General features: G+C 42.6%; 1 protein-coding gene across 2 annotated transcripts in view; it reads left to right on the top strand.

Annotated features, from left to right (window-relative positions):
• The window catches only part of ISM1 (isthmin 1), a 68,910-nt gene extending 46,960 nt beyond the window's left edge, over positions 1–21,950 (top strand). For both annotated transcript variants that reach the window (XM_066595632.1, XM_066595633.1), the window contains exons 3-6: positions 11,553–11,817; positions 13,656–13,799; positions 17,303–17,392; positions 18,813–21,950. In XM_066595632.1, the coding sequence (XP_066451729.1) occupies positions 11,553–11,817; positions 13,656–13,799; positions 17,303–17,392; positions 18,813–19,330 (1,017 nt within the window). In that variant the 3' untranslated portion in view covers positions 19,331–21,950. The remainder of the gene's footprint in view (positions 1–11,552; positions 11,818–13,655; positions 13,800–17,302; positions 17,393–18,812) is intronic.
• Positions 21,951–23,679: the final 1,729 nt, after the last annotated feature.

Genomic DNA, 23,679 nt, shown 5'->3' with positions numbered 1-23,679 from the left:
AAACTTCAGCCAGATCTTCCCAAACCTCAGTGATGCATAGAGCATGAGTGTTACAGATTACAGAATGTTGATCTGCTGGACCAACCAACCAAGCCTTCACAGGTCCTGGAGTGGTTGGCAGCTGACTCCTCAGATAGAGGGACTGTTGGCAGGAAAAGGGAGACTGACCCTTGACTGCAGAGGGAATAGAAGACCTCTACCTAAAGCAAGGCAATCGCCCTGATAAGGGCGGCCCTGCGCTGGAACCTCAGGCCTGACTATCCCTGATGGGGTCGTGAACATAGGAAACGGCAGGAGACGGAGGAGCACACAGATGCAGGACAGAGCAAGGGCAAACCAGAAACAGGAATGGGAACTGAAAAACATACAGACAGATGCAGAGCTCAGACAGCATAAACAGAATCCAGACACAAACTAAGAAATGCAGACAGACCTCAGACTGCATAAACAGAACTCAGAGAGCGGGGCAAAACTGAGATGGCACAGACAGAACTCAAAGCAAAGAAACAGACAGAACTCAGACTGCATAAACAGAACTCAGAGAGCAGGGCAAAAATGGGCAACAGAGCTCAGACAGAACTAAAACAGAAGTATTTAACCAAAGAAAGCTGAGTGTAAGAACACACACCAATTCTGAGGCCCAGAGGAAGTGCCACAGCTCACCTTAGAGGAGTAATGCCTATTTAAACCCACAGGTGAGCTGAGAGACAGAAAGTTAGTTAACCCTCCCATTGCTGCACGAAAGCAGACAGGAAAAGCAGAGGGGTGCTTGCAGCTGCCCAGAGCCGCATAAAGGCGACAGACTTGAGTAGTGACCTTACAATGAGAACATCTTTGTAGGGCCTCGAATAGAAGAACTGATTTGAAGATAAGAGCTTCATTTATAAGTTAAATCATCTGACAAGAAATTCTGGCAAATATGACTTCCATACAATTTTAAGATACCATGAGGCTGACAACTGCAGAGAAATAGTGGATGATCTCTTAAAATCTTGCAAAACAATGGGATTTAATATGTCTTTGATGATGCATCACCTGGATTCGTATCTGGATTTCTTCCCAGCAAACCTTGGAGCAATAAGTGACGAACACAAGGAGTTGTTTCACCAGAATATTGCATAATGGAAGAGCAGTTCCAGGGCAAGTGGAGTGCAAGGATGCTTGCCAATTACTGTTGGACCCTTAGAAGGGAGTTTGTCACCATATTTTTTAACAATAATAACTAGAGATGAGCGAGTATACTCGCTAAGGCACATTACTCGAGCGAGTAGTGCCTTAGCTGAGTATCTCCCTGCTCGTCTCTAAAGATTTCGGGGCCCAGCGCGGGTGACAGGTGAGTTGCGTCGGGGAGCCGGGGGGAGAGAGAGATCTCCCCTCCGTTCCTCCACGCTCTTCCCTGCCGCTGCCCGCCCCCTGCCGGCCCCCGAATCTTTAGAGACGAGCAGGGAGATACTCGGCTAAGGCACTACTCGTTCGAGTAATGTGCCTTAGCGAGTGTTCTCGCTCATCTCTAATAATAACCAATGGTAATTAGGTCTTAATGAAGATTATAAAGCTATTTTTATGCAATGCTTCACTCCACAATTATTAATCTTAGTCTTCCCAAATACAAAGTGGACCATCCGATGGGCAGTACCTCTCATGCTGTGGTCTGGGCTCTCTTCTTGCTCTGATGTTTCACACATCCCCAGCTTTGGCTGCAAAAGACTTCTTGTGTTTCAAGGCTTTCATGCATGTGCTGCACTGAGGACAGCAGTGTGCATATGACATCACTGCAACACACGTGGCAGTAATTCACAACACGTGTTGGACCCCTCTCAGCAGCGCATGCACAAAAGCCTTGCAATGCATGCCGGTGGAGATGTTCAAGACCTCGGTGGGATGTGCTTAAACATTAGAGCTAGAAGAGAGCCCGGATAAGAGCATGCAATGGACCACTTTGGATGGTCCACTTTGCATTTGCATACAGTGTGGGAAGTGCTTTTAAGATTCATATTTGTTTAATGGAGCATCACTTCAAAATAATAAGGTAGCTTTATAATCTTCATCAAGACCCCCATCTAACATTATTATTGGTTATCACTAAAAAAAAAATGTGGTGATTGACTTCCTTTAAGAGGCTTGTTGTGGGGGCAAAACACTGCAGGAAATCCTACACTTTGACTTTTTGGGGTGTTTAGTGCTGTATTCTCTTCAGATACTAAATAGAGTTACTACTATGCAGTTCAAGTAGATATGAAATCCTTGCGTGATAGAGAAATTCTAAAATATTCGAATTCAGCACAAGAAATACTATTAAAATCACTTACTAAAATTTTTTTATTAACCCCCCCCCCCCACCCCTTTTTTTCTTTTTTATTCATTCATTCCTCTTCTTGTTGACCAGTATAATTTACTATCCCTCCCCTTCTGAACATTTGCTGGGAAGTGGATTAAAGACTAGACACAGTACTATTTTTCAAGTCAGATCTAAATACAGATGTTAACAATTTGAATGTCTTGCATTGAGCTCAATTTCCTACCTTTTAATAATGTAAACAGTTATTTCAGTAATGCCTATAATTTCTTTAATCAGGTCAGTTTATCTTGAATAAGAATGAAGTGGGTTATGTCTAAATGTCATTTAAGTTGGTCTAGAAAGTGTTTGCATTCCAGAACTGTGTCAAACTTTTAAAAAGTATTGTATTACAGGATGGAAATCCAGCCAGCCCGTTACCATGAATCATATAGTTCTGCTAAGTCCTGGGTCGTAGTCCATTTAGAAGGATGACACTTTTTTTTTATTAACCAGAGATAAGAAGAATTCACATAGTCATTTTTGTAGTATCCGTCCATATTAGGTCTGGTAGACAGAGCAGGACGCAGGTTTACATGAACCGTTGAGTGATGTCCAATGTATCCCTTAGCAGAGTCACAGTGGGTCCCCCGTAGACTAAAGCCTTGCAGTGGAAATATTCCGTCTTGGATCTTGCAGCAGATCTGCTTCTATTCCACATTTTTTTCTTCCTTGCTGATTTGATTCCATTACATGTGGATGGGGTTTTGAAAGCCATTTCCACATGTATTGTACTAAAAATGACTGCGCATTTGCAGTACTGAATCCACAGCGTTTGTTCACCATTATGCCTCATCCACCTAGTAGTAGACCACAATGTCACCAGTGACTTGTTTGTTTTTGCATAAACAGATATTTTATGTTTGAAAAAAAATTAATTCAGCTTCTGTGCAATTTTCTGTTAACTTAAGAAAACTAACTTCATTTCCTGCGTAACTGGAAATTAAGAAATTGGGGATTTTTGGTTTCAGCGCTGTAAACATGAAAAAAATGCAGTAAAGGTTACAATGGTGGTAAAATTTCTTACAGAATTTGTTTGCAAGGTGAGGTCCAAGAATGCATTTTTATTTACTTTTTCTTTGAGCTTGAAAAAAAAAAAAAAACATACTTGATCCAAAGCTCTCATTGGTCACTGTGGAAGAACAAGGCTACAAAAGGTAGTTAAGGTTGTGTATCTGGGACCTGTGGTTCTATAGCTTTCCCTTATGCACACCTTCACAGGTAGGAGTTAATTGAGCTGGCTGGGTGTGGTATTCTCCATCAGCCAATCCCCATTGTCTGCAGCAGATAAATACCAGCAACTCTTGTGAAGATTGCTGGTCATTTTAGTGCTTAATTGTATCTCTGTGGTAATCCCACTCAGAGCTGGTGTTTGCATAGTGTCTCTCTCCTGCCCTGAACACGATCTGGACACCCACTGTTCCTCCACTCCTTGTGGTTTCTGGGGTGTATGCGCCTGCAGGTTACTTCTTATCCCTTGGCAGGTGCGGCCTCCAGACGTCTGATGTCCTGTGTGTGTCAGATGTGTGATGCCTGACACTGCTCCCTATGTCAGCACAGTGGCTGACCTTCTATTCCCCTTGTGTGAGTATACTTGGACTGACTATGGTTTACCATCTGTATGCATGTGAGCTCTGGGTGGGGTTCCTGTTATATGTTGTATGCACAACCTGGTATGTTAGTGAACAGTGATCTGTGTGTGTTATGTCTGTGCACGTGGCCAGACGTGTACTGTGTGCAGTCCTGTTCTGTGTAGTTTGTGTTACTCTGTATGTTGGTGTGAACAGTGACGTGTGTTATGTCTGTACAAATGGCCAGACGTGCTCTATGAGCAGTCCTGTTCTGTGATCAGTGTGTGTGAACAGTGTTGTGTCCTACGTGTGTTTTGTGCAGTTCTCCAGGTTCATGATCAGGGATAGCTAGATCCCAAATAAAGACAGTGAGCCCGACCTTATCAGGACGATTACCTTGCTTTTGGGCAGGGGTTCCCATTTTCCCTAATTAGTAAGTAACAGGGATCTTTCCATCATGCTTGGAGATGTGTAGTTTGTAAGTGCAATTGGTCTATGCAACACTGTGTGAGGGTGTGCAGTTTTAAAAGGACACAATCTTGTGTCTACACGGAGGCGTGGCGCTTTAGTGTGCTGAGCAGACATAACAGTAGTGTAGTAGCAGGTCAGTTCTACAAAACCAACTTGCAAAAACCAGAAAAACAATGGCTATCAGATGTTGTATGTGTGGGTTTTTTGTTTAGTTGTTTTTCTGTTGGTGTGGGGGGACTGATATATTAATATTGGGGTTTTTTTGTAAGAGGAACTCCTTTACTGTGACTTTCTGCTCACATTTTTTGTTGCAGGCATTTAATAGTCCACACAGAAAACTATTAATAGGGGAATCCTGGCTGAAAATTAGCAATCTGGCAACTACAAACTCCTTCCCCATGGAGCTTCCAGACTGCACGACACTTTCCGTCCATGCATGTAATTGCAAAATTGGATTACGTTCTACTGTCTGACCAGTCAACAATGTATCTTAAATGGTACTGCATTAATTCTTGATTTATTACAGCCAGGCTACAAAAATGATAATATCCCCAAATTATTTAATTCCAAGTGGACTATGGGCTCATGTCCACGGGCAAAATAAGTATTAAAATCCGCAGCGGATTTTAACTCTTCTTCTGCCCGCGGATCCGCACCCCATAGGGATGCATTGACCACCCGCGGGGTAGATAAATACCCGCGGATGGTCAATAAAAAGGATTTTAAAAAAAATGGAGCATGAAAAAATCTGGACCATGCTCCATTTTCATGCGGGTCTCCCGCGGGGACGGCTCCCGCGGGCTTCTATTGAAGCCTATGGAAGCCGTCCGGATCCGCGGGAGACAAAAATCGGGATTTACTCACACGCTCCGTTTCTTCTCTTCGCGCGGCGCCATCTTCTCTCCATCGCGGCCGGATCTTTTTTCTTCGGGACGGCGCATGCGCGGGGCACGTCACCGACGTCATCATGCGCATCCGCCGAGCCGAAGAAAAAAGATCCGGCCGCGACGCACAGAAGATGACGCCGCGCGAAGAGAAGAAACGGAGCGGATGGGAGGTGAGTTTATTCTTATTTATTCTTATTTTCAGCGCTCATGTCCGCGGGGCAGGAGGGACCCACTGCAGATTCTACATGGAGAATCTGCAGCGGATCTGATTTTCCCCGTGGACATGAGGCCTATTGGTTTTGCTGAGTATCAGATGTTTATATTATGACTAGAAAGTACAAACCGTTAAGTAAAGAGCAACTCTGATCTTGACGTCAACATTTTCCTTATAACTGGCAAAATTTAGCCACAAGTAAAATGACAAGTAGCTATAAAACAATGATTCTCTGAAATGTCCTGCCTTCTGTCTAGTTTCTGTTTCATCTTGATTAGAGTTCTTGGTGGGCATCCTCTTCTATGTCCCCCTGTCCACGGGCGATGCGGAATATCGCTAGTGATATTCCGCTGCAGGGGACGAGGGGGAAGGCCTGTCAGGTCTCTGTGGTGAGCCTATCTGACAGATTGGCTCACCGCGGCGAATCACGGCAAATCGTGGTAGGCCACGATTTGAATCCCGCAAGCAGAGAATCGCTATGATTCTCCGCTCATGGACAGGGGGCTGTGCTTACCATAGCAACGCTATGGAAAGCGTTCACTGCGTTACCCGTGGCCGGTTTATCGCCGCAGACAACGCAGTGAACAATCGCCCGTGGACAGGTGCCCTATGTCTTTTAACTTGGAGGACTAGTTCACGAGGATCCTTTTTTTTTTTTTTTCAGAACCATGAAACTTTTTACAAGTTTTTGGGTTCTTTTAGGATACTAAAGATGTGCTTGAACCTCGCAAATGACTGTGAATGTTATTTGCCCCAATTCCATATAAGCTTTTGTTACAGCAGAAGCTGTTTTAGGGTGTCTTAATATGAATCCACTTGAATTTTAATCATGTGTGAAGAAAGTGTTTTGGCTTCCATTAAAGGATGAAGAAACTGTCTTAGAACTCTCTGCTTTTGGCAACAAGTCCAGCAAAATTATTTTTCGACTTTTAGCTTTCAGCCATACAAATTCCAAATTGTATTCTTTTATTATAAGTCCCAAAAAAGGGGAATATTAACTTGCATTGTCTGTTTTTTTGTGATATCTAAAACCTTGTTTTATTAGTGAGAGAACTGTCTGACCCTTAGGTGTATGCGCACATGTATTAAAAATCCTGGGCTTAAAGCAGATGTTGCTGTCCTTGAAATTGGTGGTATTCTAAAACATCTGTGATGCACATGTATTTTCTCAATACAAAGCCAGCCCATGATCCATTATATGGAAGTGTAATGTGTGAGTATCTTATAGCATGCCAAGTTTAATAGAATATTGTTGTCAACTAGAAAATATAGAAAAGGAAAATTTAGGCTTATTTGATACAGAAGGCTGTGAATAACATAGCAAGCGAGTATCAAAGAGGCTTTCCCATGCAAAATAAAGCACTGCAAGTAAAGTAAACTTCTGAATTACTTATGATTACCCCAGATACTGAAATTGTCCTATTTAGTGACACCAATAGAAAAAGCTGCAAATCTGTACATACCTAGTTGTCTTACATACAAATCGCTCACTTGTCGGAATCACTTGGTTTTCAGCAGCACTAAAAGCCAAGCGACTGTCAGGTTGTGTAAACAGTAGTCGCTCAATCTTTGAGCGGCTGCCTGTTTGTGTTGAATGGAGACGGATGGGCTAGAACGATCTCTGGCCTGCTCCACCTCTATTCACAAAACAGCTGCTACTCCTGTGTAAAGCGAAAGTCTGGTGTAAAGGGACCTTAAGGCTTCATTCATGTTGTGTTCGTAGAACCTTAGTCAATGTTCCATTACAGGGCGCCATGTGGTTGGCTGAAAACAGCCTTTAGATGGAACCCTGGATGGCTCCGTAGCCTTCTATTGGTAAAATGGAAACTATAACAAATTAAAAAAAATCAGTATTTTATGTGTTGTGTAGACCCCATAAGGGAACAAGGCAGATGATGCTACCAGGCCGGCCATGTTTCACAAGGCCATAGGCTGCCACGGCGAATGAACCACCTCTGGTTACAGAGGGAGCTCCCACTCAGTCAGGTTATCTCTGATTGTGGCTAAGTATCAGTTATCAGACGACTTACACCTGCCATGAATGGAGTGGGCTTTGCTCCTAAGCACTAACGCTACACGCATCTCATGTACATGTATACCTAATGTTGCCAAGGGGTTATCGAATGCTGCTATACACCCATATAATCCAAGTAATCATCCTTTTATAAGTAGTTGTTTTGTGAAGATGTCAGATTGCCGTTATATTGCACAGATCAGCCATAACCACTAGCTGTACATTGTGTAGGTCCCCCTCATGCCATTGAAATGGCTCTGACCTATTGAGGCATGGACTCTGAAGGTGTCTTATGGTATCTACACCAAGACCTTAGCAGCAGAGTCTTACACCCTGTAAGTTGTGAGGCATGGAATCCATGGATCAGACTTGTTTTTCCAGTACGTCCCACAGATGCTCAATTGGATGTAGATCTGGGAAATTTGCAAAAATTGTTCAGAAATGGTTCAAAGAACATGGAAGAATTCACGGTGATTCCAATGTGGCAAGGCACATTAACCACTGGCAGTAGGGGCTACACTTCGATGGAGGGGATACTTGATCTGTACAATATTTAGGTAGGTGGTACGTGTCCTACCCTGGTGCCACCTCTTTCCTAGGTAGACTATGCACACGCATCCAGCTGTGCACATGACAGAAAATGTGATTCATCAGTCCAAGCCATCTTTTTTTTTTTGCTCCATGATTCTCTTCTGATTCTGATGTATCCATTGTTGGCCCTTTCAGTTGTGGACATGGGTACACAGAAAGGTGTCCGATCACACAGGTCATCACAGCTTGCTATGTACAGGCCTATGTACAAAAGCGTGAACTGAGTGTTTAACTTCAAGAACTATCCAATATATCCTGCCTCCTTGACAGGTGTCCTTGTACAGAACATTAAAAACACTGACAGATAAAGTGCACAACATTGCTTATGGCAGATTGAGTCTGACTTTACACATCATATTTCCTTTTTTTTTACTTTTATGTAATGTATTTAATTTTTATGTTTTGACTTTTTTTTTTTACACTTTTAAACCACAGTATATGAACATACATTTATGTTATTGATATACCAGTACGCCTAATATGTGTAATATAAAATAATGTATGCAACCTCAAAAGAGGCAAGGCCCCAGGCCCGGACGGCTTCACTTCCCTATACTATAAAAAAATTTGCCCCAATATTAAAACCCCACCTAACCACACTCTTTAATTACATTCTCCACGAAGGCCACATCCACCCAGATTTTTTACAGGCCCTGATCACAACCATCCCTAAGCCAGGAAAAGACACTACCCTCCCCACTAACTATAGGCCCATTTCCCTCCTAAATGTGGACCTAAAACTATTCACCTCCATAATTGCCAACAGGATTAATAGGATTCTCCCCTCACTAGTGCATCGAGACCAGGTAGTCTTTATCCCAGGTAGACAAGCCCCCGACAATGTCAGAAAAATTCTCAACCTCATTCATATAGCAAACAAAACTAACACCCCCATGTCGATATTAGCATTAGATATAGAAAAAGCCTTTGACTCCCTCTCATGGCCCTACCTCCAGTTAGTCCTCAACAAAATGGGATTCACAGGCCCATTCTTAAAAATAATCTTAGCACTGTACTCGAAACCCACAGCATATCTTAAAATCCCATCGACCCAGCCAACCCCAATACAAATCATCAGAGGCACTCGACAAGGATGCCCACTTTCACCCGCACTATTTGCATTGGCAATCGCCATACGAGAAAATCCCAATATCACGGGTATTCAGGTGAACACCACCAACAATAAGCTAAGTCTATTTGCCGATGATCTACTCCTTACGGTAACTAAACCATTAACATCTTTACCTAACCTATTAGAATTACTAAGAAAATTCAGTCTCATCTCGGGCCTGAAGATCAACCGAACAAAGTCAGAAATCCCCCACTGCAATACCCCCCTTAGCACACAAAAACTAATCGAAACAAATTTTCAATTTAAAACTCAGCACCAATACCTACCCTACCTGGGGATCAAACTCACAAACACTCTAGACTCACTATACAAACATAATTATGTCCCACTCTTCCGCCAATTAGGACAAGATTTAGAGAGATGGGACTGTCCATATCTCTCTTGGATTGGCCGTATCCACAGCGTTAAAATGACATTACTACCAAAAATGCTCTACCTATTTAGAACTCTCCCTATCCCAGTCCCAGTTACAGACCTACAAGCTTTCCAGAAAAAAATATTTTATATGGGCACACAAATGAATTCCTAAATCCATTATGTGTCTGCACAAGAAATATGGCAGCCTATCAGTGCCCTGCATCCTGAAATATTATAAAGCTGCCCGCATGTCGCAGATCCCCCCCCCCCCCCCCCCCCCCCCGTTTATGCGGGTCACCAATCTCAACTGTGGACTTCAATTGAGGAAGCCCAATTCACACCACTTACCTGGCCAGCCTTACTCTGGACAAAAACACCCCTCCCAATTGGATTCAGATCAAGCTCTCCCTTCACTTTCTTTTCCATTCTACTGTGGAGACAAGTAAGATTCAAGCTCACCCCCAAAAACACCCCTTCACCACTTACTCCCTTTTATACACAACCCAACGGGCCTAGATGGGACGCAATTTATGTGGTGGAAAATAAACAACCTAACGTTTTTATACGATTTCCTAATTCACGACAAGCTGGTCTCGATGTCTACCTTCACTAGCCAACATAGACCACCTCCACAGGAATGGTGGAGAAAAACCCAAATCTTCCATTACTGGTCCTGTATTTTACCCTCTGGTACCAAAACAGAAATAACCCATATGGAAGCAATATGCAAATTATGCCCCACACATCCAGGCATTCTATCCCACTTCTACAACATGCTGAATAAGTCACTACAAGATTCTAAACTCCCCTTCATGCTACAGTGGGAAGCCGACCTTCACTCATCCCTATCAATAGAAAGGTGGCACCACTGCTGCGATACAATAAGTAAGAACAGCTGGCAGGTCTCCCTTACAGAGACATCATTGAGGGTGCTACATAGGGCATACCTAGTACCTGAAAGAATCAACACAATCTACCTGGAGGCATCCGGCCAGTGCTTCCGTGGATGTAATGAACTGGGCTCACAACTTCACATTTGGTGGTCATGCCCAGTAGCGCAAACCTTCTGGAAAAGAGTCTCTCACCTTATAGCTTCAGTGAGTGGCACATCCCTCAGACTCAACCCCTTCGTACTACTACTAGGAGACAAACCAGCTGGAATGCAAAACACCTCCTTTAAACTCCTACAATATATCGCAATGGCAGCACAAATTCTAATAGCACAGCAGTGATGCAAACCGATACTTCCATATGAACACCTAGAAAACCGCATCAACAAAACCCTTCTAAATGAGAAACTCATCGCCATACACCAGGACAATGTCCAGCAATTCGAAAAAGTATGTAACCCTTGGCTAACACACATCAATGTACCGAACTTTACATATTTCGTAAGACTATAGGCGAAAAACGAAGTAGACACACCTCAAAAGCAACAAGATAGACCCTGACTTCGCCCCACACATCTATCCAATTTCCACCCTATAGTATAACAATGAGGGAGAGACATCGAGACCAGTTCCCCCCCTTTAAAAATGAAGCAAAATGAGATGGTGTGATCCATGAGCATGCGACCGAAAACCGTACCCTATTTATTGATTATAATTGTTTATAATTATTTTACTGTTTGTTTCCCCCCTAATTTCCACCCCCTTTCACCTCCCCCTTACTCTTCCCTCAATCGTCCCCCCCCCCATTTCCTACTTTTTACCCACCCAATTTTCAACCCCAATGTTTTACTAATATTAATGATATATGCTTGGCTAAAACATAGAATCTCTGTATTGCAAACTACCTTTAGCCCCCTGTGCGGGGACACTGAGGCAGAGTGGTGCCAACTTCAAAGTTAAATTCAATAAAACCTTTTGAAACATAAAATAATGTATGCAAAACCTACAATATATAAATCATCATTGGCACACAGATTCCTCTTGTGCATCAAACAGGCTTCAGTTACCCCTTTACGTTGTATCTTCTCAGGTTACAATTGAGGTAGTTGACGGAGCAGACATGGAGCCAGAAAATGAAATGCCAAAGGACAACAAGCCCAGCTGGCCAGTTCCATCACCTGACTGGAGAAGTTGGTGGCAGAGGTCCTCAACCTTACCCAGGATAAATTATGGAGGCCAGGATTACAAATATGACAGCACCACTGAGGACAGCAATTTCTTAAACCCCCTGAGTGGATGGAGCAGACAAGTTCCCAGTCACCGTACGCTTGATCTGAAGGAACAGCCAGAGTATGGTAAGTTCACTTACAGGGCATTGTGTATTTCCGAAGGTTGACTTGGGTGGATTGGTGGTGGTGGTTTGATTTTTTTTTTTTTTTTCTTTGAAATCATAAGGCTTTTCTTTTAAACGATATCCCCAGTAATTTGCAAGGTTAATTAGGTTTTCTGGGCTACAGGAAATTTTTCTTTGGGTTTATTAAAACAAACCATACAACCTGAAGATGGCAAGTTTTTGGATTGTTTTTTTTTTGTTTGGTTTTCAAGTGGAGGCTAAATTTTGGAGCTTTCACTTGTGGACATTTCCTAAATTTTCTGTGGCAATTAACTTATCGATGGGTTCATAAAACTAGTCTGTCATTGTTACTGTTTCATTGCTTTCAAATATAATAACTATTTTGTTGCATTTATTGCTTTACTATTTTGGTAATACCATGTAATTTAGTGTAATATACTGTATATACTCGAGTATAAGCCTAGTTTTTCAGCACATTTTTTTGTGCTGAAAAAGCTCCCCTTGGCTTATACTCAAGTCAGGGAAGGCTTAAAATAATACCTCCATACTCACCTTGCAGCCGACGTCTGTGTCTCCGGTGACGGTGCTGCAGGCTGCTTGAATTCTTTCCGCTGTCATTCCCCGCCGTCCTCTTTGCTCGGCTCTGTCATCCCCCGCTGTCAGCGCTGTGTAAGTAAGAGCTGTGATTGCATTGAGCGTCAGCCAATCACAGCCGATGCTAGATCATTCACAGCCAATCAAGCTTTTAGAATTCTCCCCGCTGTCATCTCCCTGCTCGGCTTTCAAATCCCCTGCTGTCAGTGCTGTGTCAGCAAGCACTGTGATTGGATCGAGCGCCAGCTGTGATTGGCTGACGCTCAATCCAATCACAGCACTTACTTACACAGCACTGACAGAGCCAAGCAGAGAGAAGGGCGGGGGTGACAGCGGGGAGAATTCAAGCAGCTTGTCGCACAGACACAGACCCGGCTGGGAGGTGAGTATGGAGAGGTTTTTTTTACCTAGTATATACTCTGGTAAAGCTCGGCTTATACTCGAATCAATAAGTTTTCCCAGCTTTTTGTGGTGAAACTTATTGTCTTGGCTTATACTCGGGTCGGCTAATACTGGAGTATATACGGTACATATGCAGAAAAGCCTCCGATATTGAAGCTATGATCTGCATAATTTCTAATTGACATAAGACTTATATTCATTTCTAATTTCCCTATATCTCATCTATCATTAGAGAAATTAGAAATTAAGTCTTATTATATAAATGTATGTTATGTCCATATACATATATTTACAGGATTATTACAAATGATTTTCCTGATGTGAAACGCTCATAACTCACGTTTAATTAAAAAAAAAATTTGCTAATAAAATCATGAGCGTTAATTTTTATGTGTTTCTGTTCAGTAATTCCAAGGAATCCACAATACGTTTTCCAACCCAAAATGGAATATGCGGGTGGCAGGGAAGTTGCATTGGAAAGGGTTAAAATATTGGGAGACACTTACTAAGCTAAATGCACCTGAATTTGAGCTATAAAACTGGCATATGTGTATTATACCAGATTTATTATGTTTTAGACGCTTTTTGCACCTTACTACAAAAGAGGTGTGGTTTAGGGGAAAGTGGGCATGGCTTAGCAGAAAAGGACTGTGGCTTAAAATATGAAAAAAAAAATAATTTAGTCTGACATAAGTTAGTCAAGAGAACACCTAAAATTAGGGAGAAGTGTCATGCAGAGTGAGCCATTGTGATAAATTTGGGCCACGAAGTCTATAGTTTTAAGTTGTCTGAATTTAAGACTCTCTTAATCTGACCGAATGACCTTGTTGCATTTCTCTCTAGATTATGCAGATGGAGAAGGAGATTGGAGCACATGGTCTTTGTGCAGCGTTACATGTGGCAGTGGAAACCAGAAACGTACGAGGTCCTGCGGATATGCCTGCACTGCGACAGAGTCCAGGACATGTGATATGCCAAATTGTCCTGGTATGTGAAAGAATTTTAGGGCCCTAAAAGGGCTATTTAGAGATTAAAAATTGATGCCTTAGGCCTCATGTCCACGGGGAAAATCAGGCCCGCCGCGGATTCTCCATGCAGAATCCCGCAGCGGGTCCCTCCTTTCCCGCGGACATGAGCCTGAAAATAAGATTAAACTTACCTGTCCGAACGCTGCGGATCTTCCCTCCGTCGCGGCCGGATCTTCTTTCTTCAGTCCGGCGGATGTGCTCGGCACGCCGGCAGCGTGACGCGCACATCCGCCGGGCCGAAGAAAGAAGATCCGGCCACGACGGAGGGAAGATCCGCAGTGTTCGGACAGGTACGTTTTTAATTCAGGTACGGGTGTTCCGCGGGTCCGGACGGCTTCCATAGGCTTAAATAGAAGCCTGCGGGAGCCGTCCCCGTGGGAGACCCACACGAAAGGAAGAATGTCGCGTTTTTTTTCCCCGCACGCGAATCCGCGCCTGAAGGGAAAAATGACATCCGCAGGTATCTAACTACCTACCGGTGTCCAATGCATCCCTATGGGGCGCGGATCCGCGTGCGGGAAAAACGCTGCGGATTTTAAATATTAATTATCCCGTGGACATGAGGCTTTAGGCTCAGGCTAGTCCATCAATATCTAATTTGGTGTGAGTCGGCTCGTAACCCTCGCTGTCGAGCTTGTGACCCTTGTGCCAGCACCTCAGCTTCTCCAATATTTAGAACACTTACTTATAGTGGCCATTCTGCGTACTACAGGCTTATCCCATTGAAGTGAGTGAGACAAGCCTGTAGTACTCCGAATGATTGCTGTTAATCCGGCATTCTGGGTTCTCCCGGGATTGTGTACAGATGTAAACATTGAAGATCATTCAGCTGATCAGTGGGGATCCCAAACAACGGATCAAATATTGATCAGCTAGTCGCTGCCCTCAGTAGTCGTATGTGCATAAACCATGTATAACCACTGGGGTCAGTAATTGGCTTCAGCGGTCATATATGAATCGTGAATGGCACATGTCCACTGTAGAGCTTCCAGCAGTGGAGCTGCGGGACATTTAATGGGCGAGTACTACTTTAGTCCACTTCTTGCTCTTGGCAAATTTTTGAAAGGTCCCAGAAAATCCCTTTAACTCAACAATAACTGTATGTAGTGAGATGACGTCCAGTGCATTCAATAAGAATAAATTAGAGTAGAGAAGCAGAAAAATCTTTCATAAGAATTAGAAGTCCACGCTGCAGTTCCCCTTATTTTTTCGCCCAGCCATTTTGCGCTTGTTACGTTTGGAGCAGGTGGCATCTGGTGATCAGATTTTACACGACAGCAGAGACGGCGTAATGGAGGATTTGGTATAAAAAAAAAAAATTATTTTATTTCTTTACTTAAAGTCCAGTACCACTTAATTCCTTTCAAATAAGTCATTTTTGGCAGTTCAGGGCGTTTCCTAAAGTTGGTAAGAAAAGTGTAGCGTTTCATAACCAATGAGGTGTTTGTAATTAAAGTTCTGTGTGGTCTCTGAGCCTCTGAGCTTTTTACAAAGCTGCCATTTCCAGCACAATACATTTACAGTAAGTAAGATTTTATGGTTCACAGGATGCGGGGTTAAGATTGATTTTTATACTAATACGCATATTGCTGTCTTTGGCTAATGACTGAACATGTCTGGGTACAGTTAAGCAGTGCTGTACTTTATAACGCCAATTACAAGGGCAAAATTGTGTTGGTGTCTCTTTGTGACTGGCTTGGTCACAAAAATAACATGAACATGACAGGAAATCTCACAGGATTCGGTTCACTCCACTTGTAGCTAATCTACCAGCCTCCTACTTGCTTACAAAATAGCGGACTGCTAGGCGTCAACCCTGCGAGGTTGCTAAAATTGGTTAAGGGTGTTATATTTATAATGAAACCTGAATACATTTCATAAAATTAAAGTACTTGAGTTGTCCACTTGTGCGTAGGCTTCCAATATTCTATTCAGCTGTTTCTTGGCTATGCTTTAAAGAAAGCTTGGTGACTACCAATAGGGCCACCATTGCTGCTCACATAGGGGGTCGTTACCCAAAGTATCTGGACTACTGTATTGAAAAACTGTAGGAACATGGCAAGAGGAAATGTATTTTCTGCATATGGATGTCTTGGAAAGCTGGGTGGTGAGGAATATGGACACGCTTGATCGGCTCTTCGGTTGCAAAAAGAATGAAAAACTTGGTCATTAACTTCTAATGAACATATGTTTTGTTTTTTTTATAAACCTTAATTGTGATGTTACTGTTTTTATGGGTCAAATTCTAGTGGTAACCACTTTGTCTGACACAAGGGTATTCTACAAAATGAGTTTTAAGTATCACAGCAACCCTTGGGTCCCATAGCAAAATTTGTTTTGGGATTGGAGCAGGGTCCCATCGCTTGGGACCCTGGCAATGAGCTAATCACCCGGCCGGATGTAGTCATCTGAGACTGAAGCGTGACTGCCAGCTTTACTCTGAAGCCAGCTCTCACACCCCGGTGTCGGAAGTGTAATAGCTGGCTATAGCTCCCACTAATTTCATAGGAATGAAACCAGCTATGGCTCTTTTTCTCCCGTTCCTGTTGACGTCTAGCCCCGCTGGAGTTACATTGGGACGGACGATCAGTTGATTGTCGGAATCCCACGCAGCAGGTCCGGAGAATAGGTCCTCAATAGTTTTTGTCCAGAAAACCCCTTTAACACAGTACAGACGGCTCTGATTTGACCAGCGCTGTCAGTAGTCAGTCTCTGACTTGTGATGTACTGTGTACCTCAAGTAGTGACAGGAGTGCTGTGGCCATCACTGGAAGAGTCAACGGGACCCCAGAAAGAAGCAGAACAAACAGCAACAGGTCATATAATCTGCCCCTACCAACCCCTGGACAGATGTTTGTCCCAGGACCAGAGGGTCACTTTATTCACACTTTCCACTGACAAGTAGATGAGATGGTGTGAACTGTTACAGTTGGAAGAGTTTTGCTTTGATTCCTTTACCATGCAACGTTCAGAGAAGCGGCACCATATTCCAGCCCTGTGCAAACGGCACAATGCAGTAGGTGTTGTAGTGTAACCCCAAAAAACCCAGCTGCATTCACTAAAGGAGTTCTCAACAAATACTATTTGTTGGACTCGCGGCATTTTAAATTTTTATTATATCCTACTGGACTTACACGGTTCAATGCTATTAAACTGCATGCAGTACAGATATGCTATTGGCGCCTTCTTTTATCCCGTGGCTGGGATGCAGCTGAAGGGGATGGCTTTATGAATGAATTACAGCCTGTACAGTGAAGGGCGTTTAAAATCGATGCAACTTTTTAGTGTTTGTTCTAAATAACCTTGTGCCCCTTACTCAATAAAAGCCATGCTTTACCACCTGCTTTGATCTCTTCAAACCACCTGCAAATACTTGTGTGCAAATCAGATTTGTATGTGCGCGTTCTACAAAAAAGGCCGTAGCTGCCATTTATTAGCAGACTTTTATTTTTTTTTCTCTAGGAATTGAAGACACATTTAGAACAGCAGCGACAGAAGTGAGTCTCCTCGCAGGGAGTGAAGAATTTAATGCTACAAAGTTGTTTGGAGTTGGTAAGTGCTATAGCGTTGTTACAGGGGGTACTAGCTTTGGACCATCCCTGATGTTAAGCTGATCAGTGTCCCACTGCAGGAACCCCCCAACAATAAACTGAATACTCGTTGCCAAGTTCCTTCACAGATTACAGTCATCCTGTAGTGCCAATGTAGTGTAATAATATTACACAGTGCCCATTACAATCAATGGGCTATTTGTGTAAGCATGGACTTTTCTCTCTGACTAATTGATGTGAGTCCTGAACAGGGCTCTATTGAAAACTGATTTTCTAAACCAGACTACCCTAAGTTATTTTTTTACATCTTACCATATGATATTGTTTACTGGTATAGGTTAAGAATTCAAGGAATAGAGTTCTAGTGGCCACTAAAGGGTTTATCACACTTCTAGCTGTTTTGCTGCAGAAAGTAGGCCGCTCCATATATTGCATAGTGGCCTGGGTTAGTACTGCAGGCTGACTCCTATTCGCTTCAATAGAACTCAGCCTGCAGTACCACCCTGGGCCGCTGCACAATGAATGGAGCTGTTTGCTTCCTGCAGCAAAACGACTAGAAGTGGGACAAACCTTTAGGCCTCCTTCCCACGAACGGATTTACGCCGCATAATTCCGCGGCTAAAATCCGCTGCGTTGCCCCCTGCTATTAGGTTCTATTGAACCTAATAGCACAATGCTCACGATGCGTAATTCCACCGCGGAATTACGCACCGTGAAATCTCCCGTTCTCACCCGCAGCATGTTCTATTTGCTGCGGGTGTACGCGCTGACGGCTTCCATTGCAGTCAATGGAAGCCGTCCGTTCACGATATCTCCCGCTGCAACCAGCGGAAGATAGCGTGAAAAAACGCTTCCCCGCCTACCGCCGCGCGTCATATGACGCGGCCGGCGCGTCACGTGACACGGCCGGCCGCGTCATGTGACGCGGTGGGCGTGTCACATGACGCAACGGCGGTGGGCGGGGAAGCGTCTTCACGCGATCTTCCGCTGGTAAGTATGGGGTCTCTGGGGGGCGCCGTGACGGGCTTCACTGCGGAATATTACGCGGCGGAGCCCGTCACGCTCGTGGGAAGGAGGCCTTAAGTTGAGGATTCAAGATTATCATTGAATTAGATTGTTGGTGCTGCTGCCAACTCCTGGTCTGGAGCAGTGAGGTCCTCTTTGCAACATTTAAGAGACCAAAATAGAAAAATAAGATACATTTTGTGCTGCTGATACAAAATTGAGGGTCACCAGAGATGTGAAGGAATGTGTTGCCTATAAAGAATAACTCCTTCATATTCCTGGAACCCTTGACTTTGTATCGGCACTTTCTCCAATTGTTTCTTAGGTTGGTACTAGTAGGACATCTGACAATTATCTATTGTGTCCCTCTACAGGTCAAGCTAGCAACTATAATCACTTTCTTCTTCTGTTCCTAGATACGGATAGTTGTGAACGTTGGATGAACTGCAAAAGTGAATTCCTCAAGAAGTATATGCACAAAGTAGCCAATGATCTTCCAAGCTGTCCTTGTTCTTACCCTACAGAAGTAGCCTACAGCACCGCAGATATATATGACCGTATTAAAAGGAAGGAATTTCGTTGGAAGGATGCAAGTGGTCCGAAAGAGAAACTTGAGATTTACAAGCCAACAGCAAGATACTGCATACGGTCAATGCTTTCTTTGGAGAGCACAACTCTAGCTGCCCAGCACTGTTGCTTTGATGACAGCATGCAATTAATCACGAGGGGTAAAGGTGCAGGCACCCCAAATCTGATCAGCATAGAGTTTTCTGCAGAACTACACTACAAAGTAGACATATTACCATGGATCATGTGCAAAGGTGACTGGAGTCGGTATAATGAGGTGCGACCTCCAAACAATGGACAGAAATGCACGGAGAACCCCTCGGAAGAAGACTATTTAAAACAGTTCCAAGAAGCTCAAGAATTCTAGATACTTGTCATGGTGGAAAGATATTTATAGCAGGACGGAGTCACCATTTTAATGCTAGTCTTGTGTGCTTTGTGATGTACAAGACTAGTGCAAATACCTACCTTGTTTGTTAAAAGTCGGATACGTGTCTGTATCTAGATTACCCTAGGCATCTCTATAAAAAAAAATTTGGCAGATACCCATTTTTAATCTGGATTCCGTGAATTATTTACTTAATTAAATTTTGCTTATATCAACCATGTTAAAGCTGGAGCTCTGTGCAGAAGACATTAACAGCGTTTGGTGGTGGTAATCTGATGACCTACCATTGCTAACTGCTGCAGAGTTGGCTTGTGATGCTGCTGCAGTGGCCAGGTAGTCCTTAAGTCAGAGATTTATCATTGGTAGCCCTAGCTTTAGGGACTAAACGGCCCATAAAGCTCCTTGCCTCTGTGCATAACTGGGCTAATATACCGTAGGCATTTAAAATCCAACCTTCCTTCCAATCTCGCCTCCGAATTTTTTGCTCAACCCAATACTACTTGGGAATCTGGCAACTGCTCATCATTTAACTATAAAAGTATAATTTGCATAACTGGCTGACCTTTAAGTGTTAAGGGGAAAATTGGGGGTGATAAATCTACATAGTCCCCATTGAAATCAATAGAATGGATGTGTTTGTCCAAACTAGACAACGCAGTTTTTTTTCAGGCTTCTGTTGAGGTCACAAATCCTTTTAAAGAGGTTATCCAAGATACAGCTTCTCTGTAAAACCGGGTCTCATGTGTAAAACATAGTAAAGAGCTCATACTTGCTGATCCCCACTTATCCCCAGCCGGCTGCTTCGGGTCTCCCAGCTGACGCCATGTTTATACATTGCCTGTGATGTCACGCAAACCCGCTACTCCAGCCAATGACAGAGCTCAGCGATGATTGTTGAGTTCTGTCATTGGTTGCAGCATTCTGTTTACGGTATGGCACACAGTGACTGCAGCATATAAACATTGCGTCAGGCCCGGAGCCGCTGGCTAGGGACAAGTGGGGGGGTGTGAATAAGCTCTTATGTTTTGCACATGGGAGACCTGCTTTTATAAAGAAGCTGAATCTCGGACAATCCCTTTAAAAATGTTCCATTTATTTCCATATACCATGAAATGAAATAAAAAATGGTGGAGAGTCCTAAAAACAGTGGCGTTGCTTATAATGACCAATTAAATTATGGCTGTCAGATCAAATATATTTTAACCCAGAATCAATAGAACATTTTAAAAGGTTTTTCTTTTTTTTCAGAAGTAGTAATACATTACAAATGTGGTGATGCCAAATGTATTCAGGTTTTTAGACTCGTGGAATAAAGTTAACATGTCAGTTTGCTGCACTTTGAACGCTGTAAAAAAACAAAAAAAAAAACATTGGTGCAATTGTAATTTTTTTTTCACCCCACTTTATAATGTATTGAAACATTTTTTAGTACATTAAATAGAACTATTAAATACAACTTATCCTGCAGCCATGTTGACAGAAAAATAAAGTGATGGCTTGTGAAAAGTAGGGATCAGAAAACAAGGAAAAAAAGATCTGAGTAATTTAATGGGTTAAAATAACATATTTGATTGGTTACCATAAACAAGCCAGAGATCGACCTCAACCGTTTTTACAATGAATTACCGGATAGGAAAACTGTTATTTGTGGTAAAATATCCTTCCTCTCCCAGTCATGTCTGTCAAACCCACTTGTTCTGAAACAGTCATGAAAAATGTACTTTTTATGACAGTTACTCCTAACTCTTAAAGAGTAGCTACACTTTCACCTTTGGAGTCCTTCTTCTCCGTTGGTCACTTTCAGCTCCTTCCGGCAGCTGAAGACGGTCCCATATAGCGCTATACAAGTCATTTTCTGCTGCCGGAAGGAGCCAAAAATGACCAACAGAGCCAAAGCACTCCGAAAGTGAAAGTGCAGGTACTCTTTAAGTTTTAGGTTTACCGATCTTCAATGGAGCTTTCCTTACTTTTGGATATGATCAGGGTAAACATCCACGTTTTCGACTTACGAGAAGAGGATTTAAAACCAGAAAATAAGTGAAGGAAAAATAAAGGGTTCTTTTAATTATATTGTTTTTCAATGAAAAGCCTTCCCATTATAGTGACCTATAGCACGCTACCTTTTCTCAAAATAGACACCAAGGTTATTAAAGTGGGGGAATTCAGGGTCGCTCATTACATGTGACTTCTTTTTCAGGGACTAAAAATATTAAGAAAAGTGGCACTTTCTCAAAAAGACAGTATATTCAGTGTTTTTTGTCTTGTTTTGCATTATTTTTGGTGTTTAGGCCTCACATTTTATTTTTTATTTTTGGGTAAGCATCAAGGAAATGGAGTTTAAAAGAAGAGATTATTTGAAGAGAACGTGGGGCTCATCTGTTATTGCTGTTTACAAATACTCCGATATTTTTGTAAAGTATTTATTACATTGTAGTTATCATGCATTGTGCATGTCTATTGTATTGTAATTTTATGTTTTTGCTTTGTTTGTTTTTATTTTTCCTCTGTTGGAGACACAACCACCAATTTTGAAGCTGGTCATCTGTTATTTTTGATGTCCATTAAGAAGGCAATGGTAAATAAATTCACCCAAAGAGTTTTTTTTTTCCTCTGTCCTATTTGATTATCTTTTTTTCCCCCTATACTTCTAATTGCATTCATTCAAATTGACTGACAACGTGGTTTCAAAGAGTAGGGATTTTCACAAAAATACTATTTGCAGCACATGGTTAAAGTGCGAGTCAATGTCCAAGGTTGGCCATACACATTAGATGTAGAAAGCCGAATGCTACTGATTTCGTCAGGTCCAGAGAAAAATCTAATATGTGGGGCCTCACATTTCTCTCCTGCAAGCATATGTCAGTGGAGATGAGGATCCTTTTTGCTCTCTGAGAGGTAAGTCATTGCAAAAGGTGGCTCCACTCTCTACATTCAGAATACGTTTGCTCAACCGAGCATGTGTGTCTGGAGGTGCCACGCGAAATGGCCAAACACTCATTCAGCTGACCGCTAAGTCTAATGTGTATGGACCGCCATACTTACTCACTAGGTATCTCTGAGATTATACTATTGTACTTTAACACGCAGCAAGCTGATCTGCTTAGCAATTTGAAGTCCAAAATACTAGTATACGTGTCTACAGATGGAAGTTTAGCTTTAAAAACCAAGCCTGAATTCGCAGTATGCGGTGGCAATGTCACGAAGCATAGTGGTCCAGTGAAGTCAAGCAGTACACATAGGAATCCGAGTTCTGAAGATTTCGCCCATTCTCCTACTTTCTTCTGTTATATTTAAGATTAAAAAAAATAAGAAACTTTTTAATGAAAACCTTTTGGGCGAATGTTCTGAAACTTTGTGTTTCTGCACATGGTCAGTTTACAGAAGGTTTATGAGCCCTATATTTAGAGCAAATAACTGGATTGGAGTCTATTATGAAAGATCGGAAGGCTGCCAAAAAAAGTGTTGCTGATCTTCCAACACGGGACAAGTTTTTGGCTGTAAACATACTCATGTGGGCTACAAAACCCCATTCAAACCCGCGGTGTAAGAAAACTGCAGCATGATCAGCAAGAAGGGTGCATTTTACTAAAGACTGAGAAGAGAGGCCAGACAAGTTCAGGTGAAAAATGGACAATCCGACTAACAGAAGTTAGTATAATATATCCAGCAAATTGACAGTCTATGAAAAAGAAGGGTACAGTACATTTAGTTTAAGCTATGAACCCCACAACCTCTGAGGGCACTACCTGGTAATGCTAAAATGAGCTGATGGACTTCCTTCAATTCCTTCTAACATACATTTAAGCAGATTGGCAAGAATTAAGTGATGGATTCAACAGACTTGTGCTCCTTTTAGACAAGCCAATTCTCTTTGAACGAATGAGTGACCGAATTGTTAACAGGCGGATCATCGTTAAGAATCGTTCGCTTCTCGTTCAGTGTTTAAACGCAACGATAAGTGAAAGAGCCAACTATCATCATATTGGCTGAAACTGAATGACAAACTTAAAGTGAATGATTCTCATTCATTGTTAGTTCGTTGGCTTGCATTTAAAATTAACAATTATCATTCACTTTTGCAAATTTTAACGATTTTTGTGAACATGAATTGTTATATTTAAACGCACCTTAAGCCTGGATTCACACGGGCATATGCGTTTTTGCGTTCGCCCACCACTAGCGTAAAAACGCGTGAATGGGCGCACAAATCTTACTTTTGTGCGCCTGTTCAGATGGCACAGCGCATATACGCCGAGCCCGCAATGCTGTCTCCCCCTTCCCTCCACCTCGCCGCTTTCTGCAAGCGAAGGGGGCAGAACAGGGCAGGA

This window comes from Eleutherodactylus coqui, chromosome 3, assembly GCF_035609145.1.
Source record: "Eleutherodactylus coqui strain aEleCoq1 chromosome 3, aEleCoq1.hap1, whole genome shotgun sequence".
NCBI classification, from domain to species: domain Eukaryota; kingdom Metazoa; phylum Chordata; class Amphibia; order Anura; family Eleutherodactylidae; genus Eleutherodactylus; species Eleutherodactylus coqui.
The sequence above is the reverse complement of the archived record's forward strand: the minus strand, read 5'-3'. Positions and strand labels throughout refer to the sequence as shown.